The sequence below is a fragment of the Cannabis sativa genome, chromosome 4 (assembly GCF_029168945.1).
Source record: "Cannabis sativa cultivar Pink pepper isolate KNU-18-1 chromosome 4, ASM2916894v1, whole genome shotgun sequence".
Lineage (NCBI taxonomy): Eukaryota > Viridiplantae > Streptophyta > Magnoliopsida > Rosales > Cannabaceae > Cannabis > Cannabis sativa.
In genome coordinates this window covers 29,318,319-29,344,006 of record NC_083604.1, presented here as the reverse complement: position 1 = coordinate 29,344,006, position 25,688 = coordinate 29,318,319, and the positions used below count along the sequence as shown (strand labels likewise).

At 32.1% G+C, this 25,688-nt stretch overlaps 2 protein-coding genes across 6 annotated transcripts; both read right to left on the bottom strand.

Moving 5' to 3' along the window:
- Positions 1-11,301: 11,301 nt before the first annotated feature.
- LOC115713302 (pathogenesis-related thaumatin-like protein 3.5) lies at positions 11,302-12,225 on the bottom strand. Its single transcript, XM_030641780.2, has 2 exons — positions 12,183-12,225; positions 11,302-12,064 (listed from the first exon to the last, which is right to left on the bottom strand). The coding sequence occupies exons 1-2, from the start codon at positions 12,223-12,225 to the stop codon at positions 11,382-11,384; spliced, it is 726 nt and encodes a 241-aa protein (XP_030497640.2). The 3' UTR covers positions 11,302-11,381.
- Positions 12,226-14,785: 2,560 nt separating this feature from the next.
- On the bottom strand, positions 14,786-23,886 carry LOC115720465 (uncharacterized). 5 transcript variants are annotated; one of them, XM_061113452.1, is made up of 12 exons: positions 23,352-23,886; positions 22,147-22,219; positions 17,814-18,111; positions 17,299-17,739; positions 16,683-17,210; positions 16,338-16,583; positions 15,907-16,262; positions 15,643-15,822; positions 15,453-15,557; positions 15,277-15,352; positions 15,084-15,185; positions 14,786-14,984 (listed from the first exon to the last, which is right to left on the bottom strand). In XM_061113452.1, the coding sequence occupies exons 3-12, from the start codon at positions 18,105-18,107 to the stop codon at positions 14,898-14,900; spliced, it is 2,415 nt and encodes an 804-aa protein (XP_060969435.1). In that variant the 5' UTR covers positions 18,108-18,111; positions 22,147-22,219; positions 23,352-23,886; the 3' UTR covers positions 14,786-14,897. The 5 variants fall into 5 exon arrangements, 3 of the variants coding, with proteins under 3 accessions (XP_060969435.1, XP_060969434.1, XP_060969433.1); XM_061113451.1 differs by lacking the exons at positions 22,147-22,219; positions 23,352-23,886 and having other exon boundaries at positions 17,814-18,134; XR_009687308.1 differs by lacking the exons at positions 14,786-14,984; positions 22,147-22,219; positions 23,352-23,886 and having other exon boundaries at positions 15,146-15,185; positions 15,470-15,557; positions 17,814-18,134.
- Between the last annotated feature and the right edge of the window lie 1,802 nt (positions 23,887-25,688).

Genomic DNA, 25,688 nt, shown 5'->3' with positions numbered 1-25,688 from the left:
TGATGGCTCATCAAATGAAAATGGCTCGTGGGCAGGCATAATCCTATTCTCACCGGAAGGTCTCAAGTTTCTCTATGACATAAGGTTTCAGTTCCCAGCTTCAAATAATGAGGTTCAATATAAAGCACTTTTAGTAAGTTTGAGAAGGGTCGAAGTAGTAAATGCTAAGTCAATACACTACTTAAGTGATTCCCAATTAAAAGTGAATAATGTACTTGGATAATACCAATCAAAGGGAATCAAAATGGCCAACTATATGGAAACATTTCAACAAAACTTTGAAAAATTTAATGGTTTCAAAATTGACAAAATTCCCAGAGAAAAAATTTCCAATGATGATTCATTGGCCAAGATGGCATCAAAGTCTAAAGTCGACAACCTCAACATGGTTCCATTGAAAAATTATAGGAGCCAAGTATTTACAAGATGAAAGAATAAGATGTAGAAATGATTGATACTAATCAAACTTGGATGACACCAGTCATTAAATATTTATTGAACGATGAACTTCCTTTAGAAAAGAATGAGTGAAGAAAACTCATGTATAAAATATCTAGATACAGAAATTTTAAAGGGAAGTTATATCAGAGAGGATACTCTATGCCTCTAATTCGATGGGTATTACCAATAAAAGCCAAGAGTATCATTATAGAAATACACGAAGGCTTTTGCAGGGACCATGCAGGTTAGCAAAGTTTGTCAAAGAAGATAATCTGCTAAGGATATTTTGTTCCACAATCAGTAAAGATACACCTGAGTTTGTAAAAAGATGCAACAAGTGCCAAAGACTTTAACACATTCTGAGAAGTCTACCAACAGAGCTTCCCATGATCACCTCACCCTACTCATTCGCAATTTTGGATATCGACCTAGTATGGTCATTACCCATAGAGTGAGGAGGAGGAAAGTATAAAGTCCTGGCAGTCAATTACTTTACCAAATGGATCGAGGTTGAACCACTAGTCGCGATCACCCCGAAAAAAGTCTTAGACTTTATGGTCAAAAATTAATGTGTCACTTTGGTATTTCCATTACAATAGTATCAGACAGTAGGACACCATTTGATAGTGACTTGTTCACTGAATTCTGCGAGAGGAACAAAATTATTAAAAGTTTTTCATCAGTCTCGTGACCTCAACCTAATGGACAAGTCAAAGTAGTTAACAAGACCCTACTATAAGGAAGAAACTTGACACATAAAAAGGAAGGTGGGTGGATAAGTTACCACAAGTACTATAGGCTCATTAAACCACTAAAAAAGTAGCGACAGGACATACTCCTTTCTCACTTGATTTCGACTCTGAAGTAATGCTTCTGGTTGAGGTAAACGTCTAATCACATAGAGCAGAATTCTATGACCAACCAAAACTAGGAATTACTTAAGTAATCCTTTGATTTACTTGATGAAATGAGTGATGAAGCACGATTGAGAAATACTGCATATCAACAAAGGATTACGAGACACTTCAATAAAATTGTAAGGTCAAGACTCTTCAGCATTGGAGGTATTCGCAAACATAAGAGATCCCATAGTAGGAGTATTTGACCCAAAATATGAAGATCCATACGTTGTTGAAGTTGTAATAGCACCAGGGGTTAATAAATTAGCATGGCCAAGTCCTCGCTGGTAAAAAACACTTGGAACAACGAACATTTAAGACCATATCACCAATGATTGTATGTTTATAACTGCTCATTTTATGTAAATTTCCAAATTAATTAATGAATTTCTGTCTCTTTATTTATGATAAGTAGTCATAAAGTATACTTTAGAATTACTTGGAGGCATATTATTGTATCCACAAAATATAAGATAATTGAAATTATATAAATAATAATAAAGAAATTGCAAAAGATATAATATTTAATTAAAGTTAGTTCAGAAAAACAAAAAATCAAAAGTTGAGATCTTATTTAAAATAAGAATGAAAATTGCACTTGTTAAAGAAAAAAGATTATTAAAAATCTTGCAAACATCAAGCTAAATGCGAGCTGAATTAATAAACGACTCGTGTATATAGGAGATATTATGATCAATATCCTGCAGTGAATCTTGATTAATAATACATAATCTAAGGTGTGAATAGACGATTAAATACTCCTATAAAATTTATCAAAAATGTTTAACAACCATAAGGAAATTTGTTGTTTAAAAAATATTCAAGTTCACCGTTTACTTGATGAAATAATGAGTAATGAATCTTGATATAGAATTTAGAGGAAGAATTATATAACGATTAAATTCAGTCTACTTATAGACGATGGATCATAATTAAGTGATGAGAATTCATACTTAGATAAAATCTTCTCAACAGATAGAGGGACTATATATATTAAAAAGGCATAAAGTTAGAACTGTGATTAAAGAAGCTAAGTTAGCCATCCAACAAAAAAATATAAATTAATTACATAAATAAAAATTCCACTAAGGGCAAGATATTGTCCCAACCGAGGGTCGTTGTTCAAAAGTTGGCATAAATTATGCAAAGTCTACATAGTGGGAGACTTAAAAATGACTTCATCTTCTTCCTCAGCAGCTTCAGCTTCCTCCCCCTCCTCATCACCACCCTGCTCTTCCTTTTCAGTTTGTTTGAAGTGCGCTAACATTTTTTTGGCATTTGCACCCAGGAAACTAAAGTCCATATTCATGTTGACAGTCCAAGCCCTATATAAAGAACGAGTAGCTATTTTATTGACTCTCTCGCGAGCATTAATTTTAGGGGCTCCCTTTACCTCTTCTAATTCTAAAATAGCTTGTTTAGAATCGTTAAGAAGGTTTTTCTTCAAGGTCTCCACCTCGGTCTTCAAGTCTTTCTCAAACTTTATTAATAACTCGACTTCCTTCTTAAGATAAGAAACCTCTTTGTCACCATCATTCTTTTAGGTGGCAAATAGCTCGCGATGTTTGTTAGTCTTACTCAACTCTACGTAAAGATGAGATGAGCTTTGATGATGGGCTTGGAGGCCCAGGATTGACAAAAGGGAGGCATGGATAAAGTATTAAGATAAATTCTTTAAGAATAAAAGAGAGAGAGAGAGAGAGAGAGAGAGAGAGAGAGAGAGAGAGAGAGTAAAACAAAAGGTGTGGGAGAGAGGGAGAATAAAATAAAAGGTTAGAATGCTAACTGATTGTAAAATTCTGCGGTCCTTGTCAGAACGTCAGAAGTTGTGCCAATATTAATTAGGTTCCAATCGTAAGTCCTAATGTGGCGATGCGGCTGAGTTATATACCAAGAACAAACCTTCGATCCTTCAATACTGGCTTCCTAAGGCAAGAGACATATGGGATCCATTAGAACTACCGCGGGGTAAGACAAGGTAATTTGATGGACAAATCCCAAGGTTTGATTTTCCTTGTCTGTCACCTCGAAAGCTGGTATAGGAACTTCAGGGGTTGAATTATTATTTTTCTCCAAAATAATGCTTGGAGTAGGGGAGCACTCTTCTTAGTATTATTTTTCTTCTTACTTAGAGCCTTTCGCTACTTCTCGACGGTGTCAACCTCAGACGCACCTCCCGTTTTAGCCTATTTAATAAGCACTACAAGGCTGTTAGGGAGGTTTTCAAAGTTAAAGTCCATATATGTAAAATAAGAGAAAATGATTGGTAAAAGAGAAGAAAAAAGTATAATATGTTGGGAGAGAATACATAAATACTCTATGCAAAAGCGTGAAAAAAAATATTCAACCTAAGCTATAGTTAGAAAAATTAGAAGATGCACGAGGAGGCATAAAATCAGTGTGAGGAGACTTGATAATAGGTGGGTCGCTAAATCCCCTAAACTCAGTGATATCATAAAGATTAAATACATTTAGAGGAGGTAACTCCCAATCATCGGCTCGCAAGTTATTTGTCCCATTTTGATAAGCAATACCATAAAAAGAACTATTGCACCAGGTTTGCACATGAGACTTAGGGTACCAACTATCAAACCTATGGGTTATTAAGTTGATGCAGATCCAAATATGAACATTATATTGAGTATCTCTAAACTTTACTAAGCTCGCTGGCTTGGTCTTATGGACGGTGGGAGACCATCCATAAAAACAAGAAGTTTTACCTCGAGGTGCCCCTTCTGCATCTCGGTAGCTTCCTGAGTGGTTGAATTATTTTCATAATGGGTTTTAGTGACATAGTCATGATCTTTCTTCTCCTCGAGCATTGGGATTTGTTTCCATGTGGGTACATGGGATCCTTAAAATCCATTATGCACTGGTCTTTTCCAAGACGATCATAGAACATTAAATTTTGGTCATGAAGAAGAAAATCTACCTTTCATAGGCCATAAGGCAAGTTCACCAGGATATCATGTCGCCTTTGAATTACAGCTATTGGGATTGGTCTCTTTGAAAGAGCTAAAAAAACGAACAAGAGTTTAGTAAAAAAAACAATCATAAAATCCTAGCTCAAAACTAAAAATTTCAGAGACAATGGATACTATAAAATTCTGAACTGGATAATGTTGATTGGATGAAGCCTTATCGTCCAACAGAAGTCATGCTTGAACTCTATTTTATTTGGAAGTTTAATGATAATTTTATTATCGAAGTTTAATGATAAAATCCTAGCTCAAAACTAAAAATTTCTGAGACAATGGATACTATAAAATTCTAAACTGGATAGTGATGATTGCATGAAGCCTTATCGTCCAACAGAAGTCATGCTTGAACTCCATTTTATTTGAAAGTTTAATGATAATTTTATTATCGCTGTAATGAGTACCCAAATAAAATAAGCCACCCTAAATAAATCTTCCTCACAGGGCATGCCTTGAGAGCATAAAAGCACGTCATCTCGAAGGGAGAGTTGGACACTACCACCGTACGCTATGATAGAGTGACTTCAAGCATGCTAAAGATCCTATAAGTATTTAGGATGAGTAGAAAAGGAGCAACCCCGAAATAATTACAAAAATTCTTAAAGTATTACCAAAGGGGAAGATTAACCCCTGCCTTAACATGCTCGATGCTCTAAGCACCAATCCTTGAAGATTCACTAGTGCTGTAACTTTCATCATGGACAGCTGAGTTAGGAAAAACAATTGAACTTGCATGGTGTGATTGAGCAAATATAGAATTTTTCCTCATTCTTGATACTGTAGGACCATAGAAATGGACCCACATACGAAGTAATTTGATGAGAACACTAAGGCTAATGATACAAGTAAAGTTCCAGTTGGCCCAGTGACGAGGGCGCGAGTCAAGAGATTCAAAGAAGAACTCAGCAACTTAGTCAACAGAGTTTTAAAACAAGTGGAGACTGCAGTCAACACTGAAGTAGAACAAAGATTTGTGCTTCTCATCGAAGTAGACTCAATTTAGACCGAAATTGAGCTTATAACGTTTTTGAAGGCATTTGGCAGCTTTCCCTTTCAATTTTGTTTCCTTTATTTTGTCTTTATTTTATTTGGAAAATTATCTTTTTTTTAGTTTTCTTTTTTTTTTTTGGTTGTAAGTTGGCTATATAAAGCCTTGTAAACACATTGAAAAATAAGAATATTTTGGAATAAAATTTTGAGAGGTTTTCTTCTTGAGTTCTTGAGAGAATTATTAGAACTTATCAAGGAGTATTCCTTGTGGCATTCCACCTAACTTATCAAACGGATTTCCACCACCATTTGTGGCAGTCTTCCTTCATACCAAGGTTTATGCTTAACTAAGCATTGGGTCGTGGTTTCACATCCAAATTTCGACAATTCTTAGTGGCTACCATAATTGGTATTGGGTTTCATCACAACTGTTGGTGTTGTTCGTATCACAATTAACCTAACCCTAGATTCAATCAATTGAGCCTTGAATTGGACTATGGGCTAAGTTCTAAGGTAGTTTGGACTTGTTCTCTTTCGAAGACATGATGCCAAAGTTTAGTTTACCTAGGGAAACAACAATGGTAACCTCGAATAAAAGTAAAGGTCTTTCCAACGAATATTTTGTTAAGCTACAAGACTCTGGCCAAGCCGTGTCTCTCAAAAAGCAATGCTTCCCATCAATAACCTTATCTATAAAACGTTTAAAGCAAGTAAATGTTTTTTCATGGTAAAGTTTCTATTGAATAACCTAATTCTCTCGTTGTTTATTTCTAATATTGGTTTTCGATGTTTCAGCTGCAGTTTGAAGAGTAAGGCAGGCAGTCAGATTTTCTTATTCTAGAAACTTTGAATTCCAAAATTACGAACGAGGGATAAATATTCTTTCTACAGAAAAGAAGATGTTCTTGGAATTCATAATTATTTAGGAAGAAATTCAGAGAAGGGTATTGCTAAAATAATAACTACCTTATCTATTCTGGGAGAAAATAATGTAAGAACATATCAAAAATCAATATATGTAAAATATAATAACGAAAGGAAAATATCATGAGAACTACTGGATTCTAGGTTCTTGTAAGACGCAGATGGTTTCTTACTAGGAATCTCTGGTACCAAGGGTCCGGAATGGAATGAGAATGAGGTTGGAAAAATATGTTGTTGATTAAACGAAGAAAATAAGTCAAAGACAAGTCGTGCATGCAAGAGTATTTTGAAGAAAAGTAGATTTTTTCTCTCCCGCTTTGTATTTCATATGAAGTAATGAGAAAGGTAATAGTAAAAACCTTTTTCATAATGAAAGAACGAAGTCACTGATCATGTTTTAAATTAGATTAATTAATTTATTGGGATATTCTCAGCAATTAAAAGAAATGGATAAAAAGCCCGTCACATGAAGCATGTTTAATTAAATATTAATTAACCTTTCTTGGGGAAAGTAAAATCGTCAAAGAAACATACTCATTACTGACTAGAAAAAGATAAAATTATCCCACCTTGAATCGTTTAAAAAAAATCTTCCAGTTCCAAAAAGAGCTTTTTATGGGCAATTATTTTGCCCATATTTCTAGCCATAACTATAGACATGACACGTGGATAATAATACCACACATTGAAAGAATTTATTGAATACAACGATTATCTTTTCCCAAGATAAGCTATAATAAATAGATATTGGTCTCGTGTTGTGCCACAATGAGGACGATGATAATACATAGAGCTGAGAAGTAACAATATTCTAAGATCATCGCGAAAGCTAACTAGGATAACTCAAAAAAAAAATACAAGAATTGAAGCTACATCATTTGAAATGGTAGATAACGAGTTCTTTAAAGAGCTTGCAGTTCATTGACCCACATACTCATGAGTATGTTAAAAGACTATGGAAAATAAGCTTGGAGCGACAAATCTTGAAATTCGAAAAGACTAGTTGAAGAATTGTCGTAAAAGGCAATGGCAATGCTAAACATCTCAACTAGCGTCTCCCAAAAGATGACCATCTATTTCTAAACATAATAGAAGAGTGCGAGCAATGGGTGGAATATGTTACCTCTGCAATGGCAAACTGTTTCATGATAAGAATGAAAAGCGGTTATTTGCAGTTATTTCATTTTGTCCACATGTTGTAAATATGAAACATAGGAATTGTTCATGTTTCATTAACGGTGACCTAGATAAGATTGAAAGAGAATAATTGACATTCCTAAAATTCCTATAAATAGGAGTAGAACCTACCAGGAAAAGGATGGATCATTTTGGGTGGAAAAATCCTATGAGATTGAGTGAATATCCCGAGAAATTCTCTTGTAATCCAAACACATTAAAAAGAAGGGTAAATACTATTTTGGACCCTGTGTTTTGTACAAGTTGCCAATTAGACCCTTTATTTTATTAAATAAAAAAATAGACCCTATATTTTCCAAAATAGTAAAAATGGGACCATGAGCTCAATTTTTAAAAATTTTATTTTTTAATCTACCTTTAAGATAATTTCTAACACACAGATATAGAAAATATAACCAATTTTTTCGTAACATCTCTAGATCAGATTATTATTAAGTTTTATTTTGAACAAAAATCAGTTCAGGGTCCTATTTGTATAATTTTAGAAAATACAGGGTCCATTTTGTCTTTACAAAACAGATGGTCCAATTGGTAACTTTTGCAAAACACATAGTCTAAAATAGTATTTACCCTAAAAAGAAATACTCAGTAGTAATATTGACTCTTTAGTATGTAGATTTGAAACTGCAAAATCATGTAAAAGTTCTTAATATTTTATATATATTTATTGATTATAAATAGTAAACTATTATTTACAATGCTACATTTATTGTTAATATAATCTATGTTTACAAATATGTCCAGTGAGTTTAAATTTAAATTGTAATGTTTAAAAAAGTAACAACACTTTCTGTTTATCGCCACATTTAATATAAGACTAGATATCAGTAACATGGAATGCATATTTGCTTAGACTTGTATTAGAGTTGCTATTACCTAATTAACAATTTAAATTATGATAATAATAATTAAATCTAATGCAATTCAATTATAATTTTTTAGATATATAAAATTTAATCTAGTTTTATATTTATTTATAAGAAATATATATCTAACTAATTTATTAGATAATAAAATAAATATATAAGTTTAGATATTTTAAACAATATAACTAATAAATTTGTTATATAGTATGATTAATTAATTGGTCTAATTCAAATTTAAATTAAGATTAATAGAAAGAAACATAATTATCTAATTTTTTTTTGATAGTTTTAAATACTTATTTAAGTGATTATGTAATAAAAATTAAATTTAGATATTTAAAATTATTTTTTTCAAAAAAATAATTTATTGATTTGTTTAATGGTGTTAGTTTTAACCGTTAATAAATAAATTAAATTTAGATATTTAAAACTATTTTTTTTTAAAAAAAGAAGGATAATTAATTGATTGATTTAACAACATTATTTTTAACGGTTAACCTTAACAAAAAAATAAAAATAAAATTCTTTAAGCAAATAATTTGTTGAAATTATTTGACTAGGATCTAGATTTACTAACAAATATGTTATTAACATCCTAAATATGAACTTCTAAAACGATATGAAATAAACACATATAGAGTCTCAAGAACCTTACAGTGGTTGCAGCGGAATATAATAATGTCTCCTTCTACTCAAATCTCTAACCCTTGTATCCTTTCTATAGCAGAGTATCACCAAGATCTGAGTCTGAATCTCCTTCTCTTGAAACTGGATTCTTCACAGCCTTACACACTATGATTGAGTACCACTTGATGTGTGTGGGCACTCACTCTTTTACTATAGGCTTCGATTTTGAAGAGAGGAAGAGAGAGAGAGAGGTTTTGGCTAGGTATAGGAAGAGAGGCTAAAAATTTTTACTGAAGGAATGAGATGCATCATCTTTTTCCTTTACCCATCACTACCTATTTATAGGAAACTACTTAGGGTTAGGTTTGATTTATTTGGCATTAAAATAATAAAAAAATTAAATGGTAAATTGCTATAGAGTGGCCGGCCATGGATAGATATTGGGCCCCACTTTGCAATTTTGCCATTTTTCAAATTTTCCATCTTATTTTCTCAAAATGTCATTTTTCCAATTTAACCATTAATGCCAATTCGAATTATTTAATAACTAAAAATTAATTATTAAATAATATTGTCATTTAACATATTTATTAATTTGACTCAATAAAGTCTCTTTATTAGTAAATAAATCCCAGAATCTCTTTTCTTCACAATTAAGCCCTTGCTTAGTGAAAATTCATAAACTAGACATAGTCTAATTTAAGAATTACAATTGATTAATCAAAATCAATTAACTGAGTCTTACAAGTAGTATTGTCTCAACTAGTATGGGGACCATGGGCCTATATATCTGAGCTTCCAATAAGCAGATCTAGAATTTACCAAGTAAATTCACTGACTTATTAATTTCTTGTTGCATCCACCATAGAACTTGGAATTGCACTCTCAGTTAGAACGCTCTATATGTTCCACGATATAGATACGCTATTAGTTATCCATTGTTATAATCCCAATAATCAATGATCCTTTGTAGATGATTTACATTGTATAGGGATTAATTTACTGATACACCCTTCAATTTATTTTATCCTTAAAACACTTAGCCACCTATAAATGATATTTCAGTGAACTAATATAATTAGCGAAATGAGTACTTAACCATTTATCTCTGTTTAGCCAAGTTCGAAGGAAATCATCATTTCACTTCTATGTCCTGATAGAAGCTATAGATTCTATATCTATGATTAGCGCTCCTGCTCAATTGCACTACCATGTTCCCAAAATGTATGTATCACCCTGACCAAAAAGTAGGCTTAACTAACAAATCAAAGAACGTGAATAATACTCTTGAGATCGAACCTAACCATGTCAGGATTAAGATCGTTAATTTGATCTAAGATCAACTAGGTGATATTGAATTGAATAGATATTACAGTAAAATTATCATATCTGATCCAAGTTCAATATCAGTCCCTTCTGATGCACACTTTATACATCCAACCTAAGGTTTACTAACCAATGCCCTGGAAAGGACATAGCACTTATCCAAGGTGCAAGTAAACTATGTTGTAGATTATTATATTAGTTAAAACCTTGTGTACTGATAAATGTAGGAATATATATTTAATCACACAATCTTGATTTTTCACTGTGCTGACGACACAATAAACAAGAAGATAAATGTGATAAGGGTTTAGATAAATTTATAAATCAAACAAACATATAAATGATAACATGAACCAAATGACACATTAAATAAGTGATGAAAATACTTCTGCCTCTTTATTGATATTTAAATGATAGAGATTACATTAAAATAGAGTTTTATTTAAGGCATAAAGCCCAACATAATTTCCCTTAAAGAGCCACATTTAATATAAGATTAAGTATTAGTAATATGCAATACATGTTTCTTGTATTAGAGTTCTTATCTAATTATTAAGTTAAATAATAATAATAAAATTAAATCTAATACAATTCAATTATATTTTATAAATACATATACAACATTTAATCTAGTTTTAAATTTATTTCTAAAAAAATATATTTAATGAATTTTATTAAACAATAAAATAAATAAATACATTTAGATATTTTAAATAATATAACTAATAAATATGCTATAAAATATGGTTAATTAATTAAATTAAGGTCTTTTTTAAATTTAAATTAAGATTTATATAAAAATAATAATTAACTAAATTATATTGTTAAATTAAATTTAAAGATTTAAATATATATTATATAAAAATATATAATTAATTGATTAATTTAATTTAATGGAAAAATAGAAAAAAAATATTAAATTAACAATTTTCGTGAATTAGTCACACTTAAATATAAGAGACAAGATATATATTTTTACGAAGGGTTGTAGTTTTGCGTTTTGCTATAATACAAATGGTGAGGCATTCGCTTGCTAGAAACATTTGAATAAACAAGCGTGGAGGTGGCCGTGGCTCATTCTTCAGCCAGAAAACGATATTGTTATTCGTAAGTGGGGATATTGGTAGAAAAGTTTAACAAAACGTAATTAAGTAATCAGCTCCCTTGCATGTGAAAGTGCTAGTAGGATCATCGTAGGCATAACTATAAGACGTGGGACAAGCAGCCTTGAAAATTTTTGAGTAATGATTTGGCTTGCAGTTTTGAGGACCCCCATACTGTCCAGTGCAACAATACTCTGGCTTATTAAAAGCCATGCATGCACTCTTGCACCCAACAATGGGTCCATTATTTTTCCTCACCTGCAAGCCATTAGGGCACCTCCGGTTCAAGTCCGAAATGCACCGAATGGTCTTGCAGGAGTACTTTGAATTGGTAGAACCAAAACCACCTAAAGGGGTAATGGAAATAGGCATATTATAGCCATCAACAAGGCTAACATCGTAGAAATCCTTGGGACTATCAAGAGTAAATTCTGCCAGTGTAGCAGGTGGTTTTCCACCAGCTCCTACACACTTCAGCACACCTCCACAATCACCCGTGACGCAGGTTCCTTTGCCAAATTTATCAAAGGAACACCACTTGCGACCCCAGAATCGGCCTGACCATCCTTTTGGGGCATTGATGTTTACGGCTTGGCCGGCTCTAAGCTTTAGCCCGCCGTCCATTAGTTGAGGATGTCCAGCTCCAGATTGGATCCCTGGCCATATTGTGTTCTTACATCTGTTTTCTAATGTGAAAACAGTTGCATCCGAACCTAATACATTCAAAACACCATTAAAAGAAAAATGGAAGCCAAGAAATTAGTTTGGTCGATTAATGATGATGGCAATGCATTATTTATACATAATGAATGAATCTTGTTCTTGACGTACCTTGAAAAGAGAGTGCCAATAAGTAAAAATACCAAAACACCATGATAGCAATGAGAGAATGATCTCAAATAATAATCATATATAAAGGGAAGGCTCTGCTGATAATGTAATACAGGATATGAACCACCTATATGATAAAAGGGAGATAATGTGACAAGTGTTTCTGTACATTTTAACAATGAAAGATGTGATTAACTAACTACTGGACTCTGTTTCAATTGAACGGTCAGCCATAACCGAAATTTTGTGTACTAACGAAGACGAGGCTAATTCTTATTTATTCTGTTAAGCTATAACTCTATATCTATAATTATATAACTATATAGAAAAATGAAAAAAAAAAACAAAAAAAACATTCTTTAATTTTGTCTTATTGTACAAGTTTATTGTTGTCATATTGTTTCTCAATTTTTGTCTTGTTATATCATATTTTTCTCCATATTATCATTGAGTGATGGCTTATATTATGAATAATTTTATTGCTTTCTTTTTTTTTTTATTTCTCTTTTTGCCTTTTAATGTACTCTAAAGGATTGAAATATATAGTTCTTTTTTTTTTTTGGAAATTGGAAAATATAACTTGCTCATTATTTTAATTATTTTTTGAAATTATATGTCATATCGTTTTACTTATTTTAATGTGAACATGTTAAATTTTGATAATTTATATTACTTTTATCATTTTATAAATATTTATATCACTTTTCTTTTATAACTAGAGTGTTGACTATTTTTATTGGCTTCATAATTTTTTTAAATTATCCTATTAAAATAATTAGTTAATTAGTGCAATATGATAAACTTAAAAGATTAGTTATATTATGAAAATAGTTTCTTTTTTTTTATAAATTATTTTACTGTTTTTTTTATTCATTTTATATAATAGGCTATTATAAGTATATGGCCACATTAGTATATTGTTCATTTTGTTTTTATGAATATATACTATTATTATTATTATTATTACTATTATTATTATTATTATTATTATTAGTTATAGTAATATATATTTTTTCATCCACAAATAATTTATGATTTGTAAAATTATAATTTTAGACATGTAATTTTTTTCCCAAAACATTATAGATGTAATTATATTTGGAGATTATTATGTATTATATTTGTAAGGGGTGCTTGGTGTCTTTAGGCACCTATACATTTTGTATATGTATGTGTTGCCCAACTTTTTGTTTAGTATACGTGGCAGTTGTTGTATATGACAAGTGGTATGTATTGTAACGCCCTAATTTATAGGGACCCCACCTGTGTGATTTTATAAACTAGTTTAATACTAATAGAATAATTAATTATAAAAAATTGTGATAATATTAAAAACTTGACTAAAATAAAACTCTAAAAACGAACATTATAACGGCATAAAAAGCGTGTTCCGAGCATCTATGTTATAAAAAGTTTTGCTAAAGAAATATTTTCGACAACCATTTAAACACAAAAGCAAAATACACAATAGGTACAACTAGCCCAAAAAACCTCCTGGCAACTCGGCACGCATGCCAGTGAGATCAATATGTACATTGCTGGAGAAGATTATCACCTCATGGTTGATCTAGCTTTTCTTTGCCTTTACCTGCATCACATAGCACCCGTAGGTCACAAGGACTCAGCAAGAAGAGTAATAATAACAATCATATAGTTTGTTATTCAAATATTGTCATTTATACACAATAAAAATCAAACCATCACCCATTGTTCATAAGGTCAAATCCATATCACTACTAGCATCTACCACGAATAAGCTGTTGGGTTTTATGCCTTCAATAAAACTCATTTCAATATAATCAGATTTACTTATTAATATAGATCAGAAATAACATTTAATGTTGCATGGTTCACATGATTTATTTCATGATTATATGTACATAATGTATAAATTCATCTGAAACCCTTTTCACATACTTGATCCTATTTATTGTGCCGTCAACACATTGGAAAATAAACATGACTTTGTGAATAAAGTTTCCTAGATTTATCAGACATAGGGTCTTACTGATATGACAATCTACAGCAGAGTTTACTTGCATTTAGAGAAGTGCTATGTTCTTTCCAGAGCATTGGTTAAAGTAAAGCTCAGGTTGGATGCATGGAGTATGCATCGGAAGGGACCGATATTGAACTTTGACTTAGATTTATTAAACTTACTGTAATATCTATTCAAGTCACACTACAAAAAAATAGGTCTATGTCGGCGGGTCCAGTCCCCCGTTATTGATCTATCTCGGCGGGTCTGGCCCGCCGTAAATTTCAATGCCGAGATTGGTGGGGAATCTATCTCGGCGGTCCCAGCCCTTCGTTATTGGGGTCATTCTCGGCGGGCAAAGCCCGCCGTTATTGGGGTCATTCTCGGCAGTCTATGCCCGTCGAGATAGGTATATTTTTATTCTAATTTACTATTTTTGACACCTACCTCGACGGGCCTGGCCCCCCGTTATTGGTCAATATTGGCTGTTTAAAGAGCCCGCCGAGATAGTGTACTGGTGGGAAAAAAAATAATTCCCCTTTCCAGTACATTAATTGCATACAAAAATTTACAATTCAAAAAGAATATGCAAAATAATCTTTCAATACTTTAAATAAATGTATGTAATTCATCTTTTAATATAATAAAGTATTACATAATAATATATATTGTAATTAGTTTAAAAGTTTGACAATGAGTATAATTAGTCATATATACTTAATAAAGTTTAATCTAAATCATGGCATATACTCAGTTAAGTAGGAGACCCATTCTTCACGCACTTCGTTGATCTCATCCATTGAGTATGTTTTCTGACCATAACACTACAATATAAAAGTGCGTCAAATTTTATATATATACTAGTTTCTTTATGATTCAAAATTTAAATTATATTATAAAGATACGATAGCTCAAACACTTACATGCTTCTCTAGATAATCTCTTGGATCGTTCGACATAGTTAAGTCTCTCATTAGTCGCATGATGTAAAAACCACAGACTTTATCGTCAGGTTGTTTAGGACCCTGAAAATATTTATATATATATGTCATAATTCTTGAATAGAAAAATAATTCAAATATAAAAAGTTTTAAAATTCAATTTAAGTACTCATACCTGAACTGTATACCAAGTTACACCTTGGACTTTTCTTCTTAAATTATTATTTCGGGTATTATATAAGTCAAATGCACTTCATAAAAATAAAATAAATTTTCAATTAGGTAATATAATTCATAATTTATTATAAATTTTATAAGATTTATATGAATTTTTTTTTGAATTAATCTAACCTTTTGACTACACTCACGGCATCTTCTTTTGGATGATTACCAACTGGATCAAAAAAATATGCATCTTGGCTATGAGCATATATGATTATCACCATCCAATGTCGTCTGTAATCAATATTATTAAGTCATCCTTTATTATTTAAAAATATGACATTATAAATAATAATAAAAAAAAAGATGAATCACATACCCCAAGTTATAAGGTGTCAATAGAAACATCCCCTTTTCTACTGAATTTAAGCGTTCCGCAAGTAATCTTGCTCGTTCAACAATATTGTTTGTTTTACCAATGCTCGGTGCAAATTGAGAAGCCTCCATAAATGATACATATTGAGCAATTCTCATTTTTAAAAGAGTTTCATATAGACCTCTACACAATACAATAATACATTTATCAATAATAATAAAAAATAATAACAATTTATCCAAATTTATATTTATATATATAAATTACCTCATATACAATGAGATGACAGCTGCACTGATTTCTTCAAGATGTAAAACTTGTGAAACATCATCCTTGTCAATATATATGTTATGTTCAATTGATCCAAATATATTTTGAGGAGCTGTAATCGTGCACATAAAAGATCCCTTACTCTTCAAAAAGTTTTTTGTGTACAAAACCAAACTTGGTGGTATGTGATCCGGAATTGTACTTTTTTTCGTTGTCAAACTTGATGTTTTGACACTAGATGATGAGAATGGACGTGACTCTTTTTGTTGTGGCTGAGTTGTAGGTTGTATGTGTTGACTTGGATTATTCTTTCTTGTAACTTTCAACTTCTTTGGTCTTGGTTCTATTAAGGCCTGCAAATGACCAATTATGTTAACAAGTAAGAAAAGTAGAGGTAAAAGATAGCATAATTAAGAAAAATATGTTACCTCAAATCCTCTTAGTACTAAGTGTGAAGGCCATGGTACAAATGTATTAATCGCATCTTTTACTTTTACAACCTCATCTGAGATCGCTTTTGGTAAATCTGCATCTCCCACAATAACTTCAGTTATGCGAACTCGAAGATTATCCCTAATGTCATCGCAATGAATTTTATCATCTCCAGTATGGACTATATAACCTTTTGCAACTGTTTCCAATGACGACTCTATTATCAATCTACAAGGTTCATCCTGATCAATAAAGTAATTTTTATTTTAGTTAGCCTATTATCGAGTAAAAAAAACTTATAAATGTCAAGTGTAGTAGTACTCGGAAATAATAAAACCAACCTTTGAATTAGTAGATTGATGAATCTCAAGTCCATTTCCAAGTTGAGCCTCAACTCTAGTTCCAGATTGAGCCTCAACTCCATTTCCAAGTTGAGCCTCAACTCTAGTTCCAGATTGAGCCTCAACTCCATTTCCTGATTGAGCCTCAACTCTATTTCCAGATTGAACCTCAACTCCATTTCCAGATTGACCCTCAACTCCATTTCCAGATTGAACCTCAGGCTGAGATTGTGATCGGTGGCTCATCATCATCTTCATCTGGCTCTCTATGGTGCTAAAACGCTCATTCATGATCTTTAATTGTCGTAAGAGTTCTTGTTTTTCTTGTTGCTGAAATTGGAGTTGTTGTTTTTGTAATTGTGCGAAAGTGGTCCGTGGAGGCTTTATGAACACCTCCCGTTGACACACGGACAACCCTTTACCACGAACACGACCACGGTGTTCTGGTTTACCCAAAGCTTGAGTGAGGACATCATTTGAGCCAATCTCCACCACCTCACCTTTGCCCTTCTTCTCCAAAAGTTCATCCTACACAAATATACATGATTATTAGTTTATATATATAAAACATTACTAGATTGTTAGTTATAAAAGATTGAAGTTAGTGAATACTTACAATCCTTTCAGCCACTTCTTTAGTTGACTCATCTAAGAATTGTCCTTTATTATTCATTCGTGATTTCTTCCAAATTAAAGCTCGATCAATTTGTTCTGATGTACCATGTTCTTTTTGTAAGTTTGCCTCTATTTGCGCTAATGACGTTCTTGCAGATCGATGGTTGTATTCGAGCTTAGCACGTCGCTCTTGTGCCCCCTTTCGTATGGCCTTAAACTCAGGATTGTCTCGAGAAGCAACAAAAGTTTTCCACTGTTCCTTTGTGATATTTGACTTTTTTGGCGGGTCTGTTAATGTTGTTGGATTATCCTTTGCAAACTCAGGGTCCTCTAAATAAGAAAATATGATCTTTGTCAATTGTGACTTTCTATCCCTCCATTTCTTTGAAATAGATTCCATAATGTAGCGTTTATCATAATTTGGATCAACTTCAAATGTGGCCTACAAAAAAATAAAACAAATTTTAACAATTCATATATTTAAATTAAATGAATCAACTTGGAAGTATGATTTACCTCAACATCATCCCATAGATGAACTAACAATGTATATGGAACACTAGGCCAATCAACGATATCTATAGGTACTTGTGTGCGTGCAAGATAACCAAGATAAGTTTGAAGCATAGCACAATGCTTTCCAATTGGTTGGCCATAATCATTCCATTCAAGAGGAACTTTTAATCCCTTACTTTTCCACTTCCAAATTTCCTTACAAATTGATTGACCTCTAAATCTTTTTTCTTTAGTTGTGTTATCTTCTGAAGGTGTCTCGTTCTCTACAGGTGTGTTATCATCGTCATCTTCCATGTCTCTGCATAAGGTAATCCAATACATAAGTGTTATATATAGTTATATATGCATTTTTAATTCATCTGCCATAACAAAACAAAACTATACTTAAATTAAAAGAAAATCGAATATAAATCAAACATATATTACATTAATTAGTTATGTAGTTTCAATCCATATGCCATCCATATCATTTCGATAATAAGATCCTATTGTTGCTTCTCTTGAATCGAAGCCATCAAGATCAATTAATGATTTGTCAGTTAATTGAAGTTCCTCAACATCTTCAACCTCTACAATTAAATCATTATTTGTTCTCATGTTTCTAGGTTCAGCAGAGACTACAACAGACCAACTAGCGTCTATGGGGTCATTTATGTAAAACACTTGTTTTGCTTGAGATGCTAAAATGAAAGGATCTTCTTTATGGCCTATTTTCTTCAAATTCACAAGTTTAAAACCCATTTTGTCTTCTTTGAATCCGTTGTTGCTGTCAACCCAATCACACTTAAAAACTGCCACTCGAAATCTAGTGTAATCAAGCTCCCAAATTTCATTGATTGTTCCATAAAAAGACATATCTCCGTAAATGGGTCTTTTGTCTTTAGAACTAGAAACCATCATTGTTTGTGCAACAATAGACACTCCACTATTCTGATTAACTCGAACATCATCTCGAGTCTTAGTGTTAAAACGACGCCCATTAACCACATAGCCCTCATACTTTATTGGCATATTTTTCGGCCCTCTAGCGATCCATTTTAATTCTTCTGACACTGTTCCGCATGATAGCTCTCCTTCTACTTTCTGCTTTAACCAATGCCCAAAAGTTTTATGATGTTCATCTTGTATCCACTTATCCCGTCTTGATGTGTTTACACTTCTCAAGTGTTCAAGATGTTCACTGTCGATCAAATGTTAAAATAATTATTATCTTCAGTTATTTAACGATAAAAGATATTCAAAATTTAAGTACTAGTAATATAGTACTCACTTGATATAAGGTTGCACCACTGATGTGTTCTCCAACACATTTATGTGAGCCAAACTTATTTCTTCGTTGGTTGTAAATGTAGCAATGCCAGCACCAACTCCTTCACTAGATACATTGTTTATATCAAATAGTGATTTCGGGATACCAATTGGCTCAACATTACCAACATATTCAGAGCAAAACTCTATAGCTTCTTCTGCAATGTAGCATTCAACAATACAACCTTCAGGTTTACTTCGATTTCGAACATATCCCTTTAATATCTTCATGTATCTTTCAAATCCATACATCCACCTCATATACACAGGCCCACCTAACTCAACTTCCCTAACTAAATGAACAGTTAAGTGAACCATTACATCAAAAAATGATGGAGGAAAAAATTGTTCAAGCAAACACAGTGTTAACTCAATTTCTTTCTGCAATGGCTTTAGAGACGATACATCAATAGTTTTTGAACAAATTGCATTAAAAAACATACAAAGCCTGATGATTGCAGATTTAACATGAGTTTGAGAAATTCCTCGAATAGCAATAGGGAGTAATTGTTGCATTAAAGCATGACAATCATGCGATTTAAGCCCAATAAGTCTTAAATCTTTCATTGAAACCAAGTTGCGAATATTTGATGAATAACCATATGGGACTTTCACATTGGCCAACGACTCACAAACTTGATGTTTTTCTTCCTTTGTAAGGTTGTAACAAGCTGCTGGTAATAACTTTCTCTTTTCTCCCACTTTAACACGAGGAGCTAAATCTGTTCTAATTCCCATTTCTAACAGATCTAGTCGTGATGAAAAACTATCTTTTGTCTTTCCTGGAATATTAAGTAAGGTTCCAATTATACTTTCACAAATATTTTTCTCAATGTGCATGACATCGAGATTGTGTCGCAATAAGAGATGTTTCCAGTACTCCAACTCAAAAAAAATAGATCTCTTCTTCCAACAAGCATCTTCAATCTTGTTCTTAGCTTTTGAAACTCTTTTGACTTTTACAACTTTCTTCTTTTTGCCTTTGCCTTTCCCTTTCCCTTTATTTCCTTTTCCTTTTTGTTTCACTTTTTCTTTATCTTTTGTATTTGGGGGAATCTTCCCAAATCGATTCACCAACTGACTAACTTTGTCAAAAACTTCTATACCAGTCATGGGAGTGGGAGCAATTCTATCTTCAATTGTACCATCAAATTCCTTTGAGTACCTACGAAATGGATGAGTAGGTTGTAGAAATCGTCTATGGCCCATGTACACAACTTTTTTACAGTGTGTTAATCTAACACCATATGTCTGTTCTGAGCAAATAGGACATGCTTTATATCCCTTGACACAATGCCCAGACAAATTACCATATGCTGGAAAATCATTGATTGTCCACAATAAAACTCCTCGCAAAGTAAAAGTTTCATCTTTTCTTACATCATAGCATTCAATTCCTTCCCATAATTGTTTTAAATCATCCACCAGTGGTGCCAAATACACGTCAATATCATTTCCAGGTTGCTTAGGCCCAGAAATTAATAATGACAACATGACAAATTTACGTTTCATGCATAACCAAGGAGGAAGATTATAAATAACAAGATTGACTGGCCAACAACTGTAGTTGCTACTCATGGAACTATGAGGATTGATACCATCCGCAGAAAGGCCTAGTCGAAGATTTCTAGGGTCTGAAGCTATTTTGGGATACATGTCATCAATATTTTTCCAAGATGGAGAATCAGCCGGATGACGCATTTTTCCATCCTTAATTCTCTTCTCGTCATGCCATACCAAACTTTTTGCATGTTCAGGATTGCGAAATAAACGCTTAAACCTAGGAATTGGTGGTATATACCACAATAATTTAGCAGGAATCCCCTCCTTCTCCTTGCCATTATCATTCAACTTCCATCTAGAGCACTTACAAACAGGGCAATGCTTAGCCAACACAAACTCATTCCTAAATAATATGCAATCATTAGGACATGCATGTATCTTTTCATACTCCATGCCTAATGACCGCAAAATCTTCTTTGCCTCATAAGTACTACTTGGGATATTATTTCCTTCAGGAAAAATATCGCTTAAGTAAGAAAGTAATTGTGAAAATCCATTATCACTCAATCCATTCCTAGCCTTTATATTATACATCTTAACCAAAAATGACATTTTGCTAACCTTGGACCCAGTATAAATGGATTTTTCTGATTCTTCAATTATTCTTACGAATTCATCCGGGCGATCTGCAAACTCTTCTTCTAGATCGTTAACCATATCAATGTGAAAATTCCTATCTGATACATCCTCTTTGCGAGCTCTTTTTGGAAATGATGGTTGAGACACACTCTCACCATGCCATATCCATTTTTGGTAAGTTTGGTCGATACCATTTATGTATAAGTGTCCTCTTACATCTACAACCTTCAATTTTTTTAAATTTCCACACTTCATACATGGGCAAGATATCATAGTAGGATCCTTTTCATTTTGCATGGCGAAATTCATGAAATAGTTAACTCCATCTTCATACTCTTTTGACAATCTATTCTTTTTCATCCAATCTCTATCCATATTAATCTATAATTACCTAAAATAATTTAATGCTATTACAAGTTAAAAATTATATCAAAGCAATTTTTAAGCAAGTTTAATTATTTTGATACTTATAAATCTTCAATGTTATTAAAAATTGCGTAGTTTTCTCTGTTTCTATAACATTTTCTAATTTTATAAGTATCTATATCAACAAATAACAAACACGATAAACAACACACAATAAACATAATTAAAAATTGGACAGAGTTTCCTCTGTTTCTATAACATTTTCTACTTTCATAAGTAACTATTATATCTACAAATAACAAATATCACACAATAAGTTTCTTCCTTATATCTCCGCAGCACACAAATTTCCCAGAACCTACTTCACTACAACACATAAGTTTCAACCTTCCATTATCATCGCAACACACTTAATCTCAAAACCTACTTCACTATGGATGAATATTTAAGATATTCAAACTCTTCTAAGATGAACAATATTATGGCGTTAAGCAAAGAAATGAGTGATTGTACATACCTCTTTTAATGAACCACCAAACTTCACTTCACTTCAATTTATAAAATGAATCCTTACTAATTAAATCCACAACCTACAATATTAAAATTTTACAATATTATATCCAATATGTCCAAAATAATAATAATACCACATACATATTATAAATGACATGTAATTTGACTCTATTACTTATCTTGCTTGAGTAAACTTTCTTGATAACTCTAATTTTTTTTTTTTTTTTTTTTGAAAAGATCTTGATAACTCTAATTAGTTCATACAATTGTTGCTATTACAAGAGACCACTTTCTCTTTTATATACTTATACTTACATATATATGTGTATATATTATACAAAATGATCGAATCACCTTTTTCATAAAATAATAGTAAACTAGAAAATCAACAATTGGCAATTTGACACAAAAACACAAAAGAAAATCCCTTTTTCTTTCACTTCTTTTTCTTTCCTCTTCTTATTCTATCACTTGGTTTTTGTTGCCTCAACAAACAAAACTCAATGTTACCTCAATTCTCTTCTAAAAATTCATATGGGGTTTCGATTTCATCCAAGTTATTTTAAGCTCTGTTTTTGAGTTTTTCTTTAAACGAGGTTGTGGGATATCTTCACATATTTGTTTGTTTTTTTTTTTTTGATAAAAATATTGGTTTTGTAATAAATTTTGATGTACTAAACAGAGGAATCACATCTCTGTATCAATCCATGGAAGAACATTACTTAACATAAATACACACACATAACATACTGAAATTATTACAACCAAACTTCACAATGAAACAAAATATTTACACACTTGACCATATAAAATTAAGACACAACAACATGAAAATGCCATAAGTACAAACTTGAAACACATACCCACTAATAAAAAAAACGCCTTTATGAGATTTTCTTCTTCTTCTTCAGCTACATATAACAGAGAATTTCTTAACTAGGTATTTAAACATCATCATTTTGACCAACCTTTTCTTTGGGAGAAAGAACCCATGATTATTACTGTTAGTAGCTTTTGGTTAGAACTTTTTTCCATGTGGGTCTTGCTTCATTCTCATCACAGTTTTCAAATATGAGATTATTGTCACTACCATGCCTCCTCTTTAATGGAAATTTTCATTACAGAAATAAAAAAAAACACCATTTTTGGCCAAAAAAAAACCATTTTCGGCCAAAAAAAAAACTGAAGAAAAAAAAAATCAAAACTCACCAAAATGAAGCTTCAATCAATTCTCAAGCTTTCTTTATGTTGTATGAAGCTTACCCAAACATATTTCAATCTAAAACATTCAAATACAAACTAACATTTCAATATTTTACTAAGTTTTTAGACTAAAATAAATTAACAACTATTAGAATATAAATATCAACAAAATAAAATAAATCAATAGTATATATTTACCCTTACCTTTTTTTTTTGAAATGGTTGTGATGAAATAGAAGAAGAACATTGATTTTTTCTTGAAATTTTGGATTAGAGGAAAATGGTGGGAAAGAAAATAGGGTTTTTTTTTTTGGAAGATGTAATGAAGAAGAAGAAAAGAGATGTTAAAGGGCATTTGGCGGGCTGGGCTTTTTTTTTGACCAATATTGACGGGCCAATATAGGCCCGCCGTTATTGGTACAGTAGCGGTTACCAATAACGGCGGGCCTATATTGGCCCGTCGAGATTGGTCAAATTTTATGTTAAATAATTATTTTTTTAAAAAAAATTAGATCTATCTCGACACGCACACGCGAGCCCGCCGAGATTGCTCAAATTTAAAGTTTTAAAAAATAGCAATAACGACGGGCCTATATAGGCCTGCCGTTATTGCTATGCTCATAATTTTTTTTAAAAAAATCAGGCCTATCTCGACACGCACACGCGAGCCCGCCGAGATAGGGCTGCCGAGATAAGCCTTTTTTTTTGTAGTGTCAATATCGCCTAGTTGATCCTAGATCAAATGTTCTTAATCCAGTTATGATTAGGCTCAATCTTGAAAGGCTATTCGTGTTCTTTGATTTGTTAGTTAAGCCTACTTTTAGGTCAGGGTGATACGTACATTTTGGGAACACGGTAGTGCAATTGAGTGGGAGCGCTAGCATAAACATGGAATCTATAGCTTCTATCTGGCGAATAGTAAGCAAAGGATGATCTCCTTCGAGCTTGACCAAACGAACATAAATGGTGGAGTACTCATTTCACATAAGCGGAAATATCATTTATACGGGGTCAAGTGTTTTAAGGATAAAATACATTGTAGGGTGTAACGGTAATCTAATCCCTTTACAGTGTAGATCATTCATATAGAGGATCATTGATCACATTAGGATTATAACAATGGATAATTAATGATGCATCTATATGGTGGAACACATAGAGCATTCTATATACTAAGAGTGCAATTCTAAGTTCTATGTGTGGATTCAACGAAGAATTAATAAGTTAGTGAATTTTAGTGCTAAATTCTTGATCTACTTATTGGAAGCTCATTTATATAGACCCATGGTCCCCGCACTAGTTGAGATAATATTGCTTGTAAGACTCATATAATTGGTTTTGATTAATCAATTATAATTCTCAAATTAGACTATGTCTATTTGTGAATTTTTTCACTAAGTAAGGGCGAAATTGTAAAGAAAGAGTTTTAGGGGCATATTTGTTAATTATGATACTTTGTATGGTTCAATTAATAAATATGATAAATGACAATATTATTTAATAATTATTTATAGTTATTAAGTAGTTAGAATTGGCATTTAAATGGTTGAATTAGAAAATTGGCGTTTTTGAGAAAATCAGATGCAGAAAAGATAAAACTGCAAAATTGCAAAAAGTGAGGCCCAAATCCACTAGTATAGGGCCGACCACTTTTATAGGAATTTACCTCTGATATTTTCATTATTTTAATGCCAAATAATTCAAACCTAACCCTAGTGGAATGCTATAAATAGATAGTGAAGGTTTCAGGAAAATTACATTTAAATTTTCTATTTTTCCTTCAGAGAAAAACCTGAGCCTTCTCTCTCCCTATCTTTGGCCGAACCCACTCTCTCTCTCTTCCTCATTGAGATTTCGAAATTCTTAGTGTATGAGTAGTGCCCACACACAGCAAGTGATACCTCAACCATAGTGAGGAAGATCGTGAAGAAATACTTTCAGCAAGAAGGAGTTTCAGCATCAAAGATTCAGAGAAAGAGATCCAGGTTTAGATATTTATAATGCTCTGCTACAAAAAGAAATCAAGCGCTAGATATCTGAACGGAAGGAGTCATTTAATTCCGCTGCACCCAATGTAAGGTTTACTAAACTTTATATGTGTTTATTTCATCGTTTTAGAAAGTTCATATTTAGGGTGTTAATAAACATACTAGTGAGTAGATCTAAGATCCTGGTAAAATAAATTCCAACAACTGGCCTCAGAGCCATGGTAATTGATTTACTTGCAAGAAATTTGGAGTTTAAAACGATTGTTTGATGTTTTTGGATGGTATCATGTTGTATCAAGTGTTATTTGATGATTGATTGATGTTTGTGAATTTTCGTGAAAAATAATTGAATATC

What these genes read in the sequence shown, in the direction of transcription:
- LOC115713302 (XM_030641780.2), bottom strand. Translation starts at nt 12,225, where the DNA reads ATGGTGTTTTGGTATTTTTACTTATTGGCACTCTCTTTTCAAG. An exon ending in ATTGGCACTCTCTTTTCAAG is followed by an intron (nt 12,065 to 12,182) that starts GTACGTCAAGAA and finishes TGAATGTATTAG; the next exon opens with GTTCGGATGCAACTGTTTTC.
- LOC115720465 (XM_061113450.1), bottom strand. Translation starts at nt 21,638, where the DNA reads ATGGATAGAGATTGGATGAAAAAGAATAGATTGTCAAAAGAGTATGAA.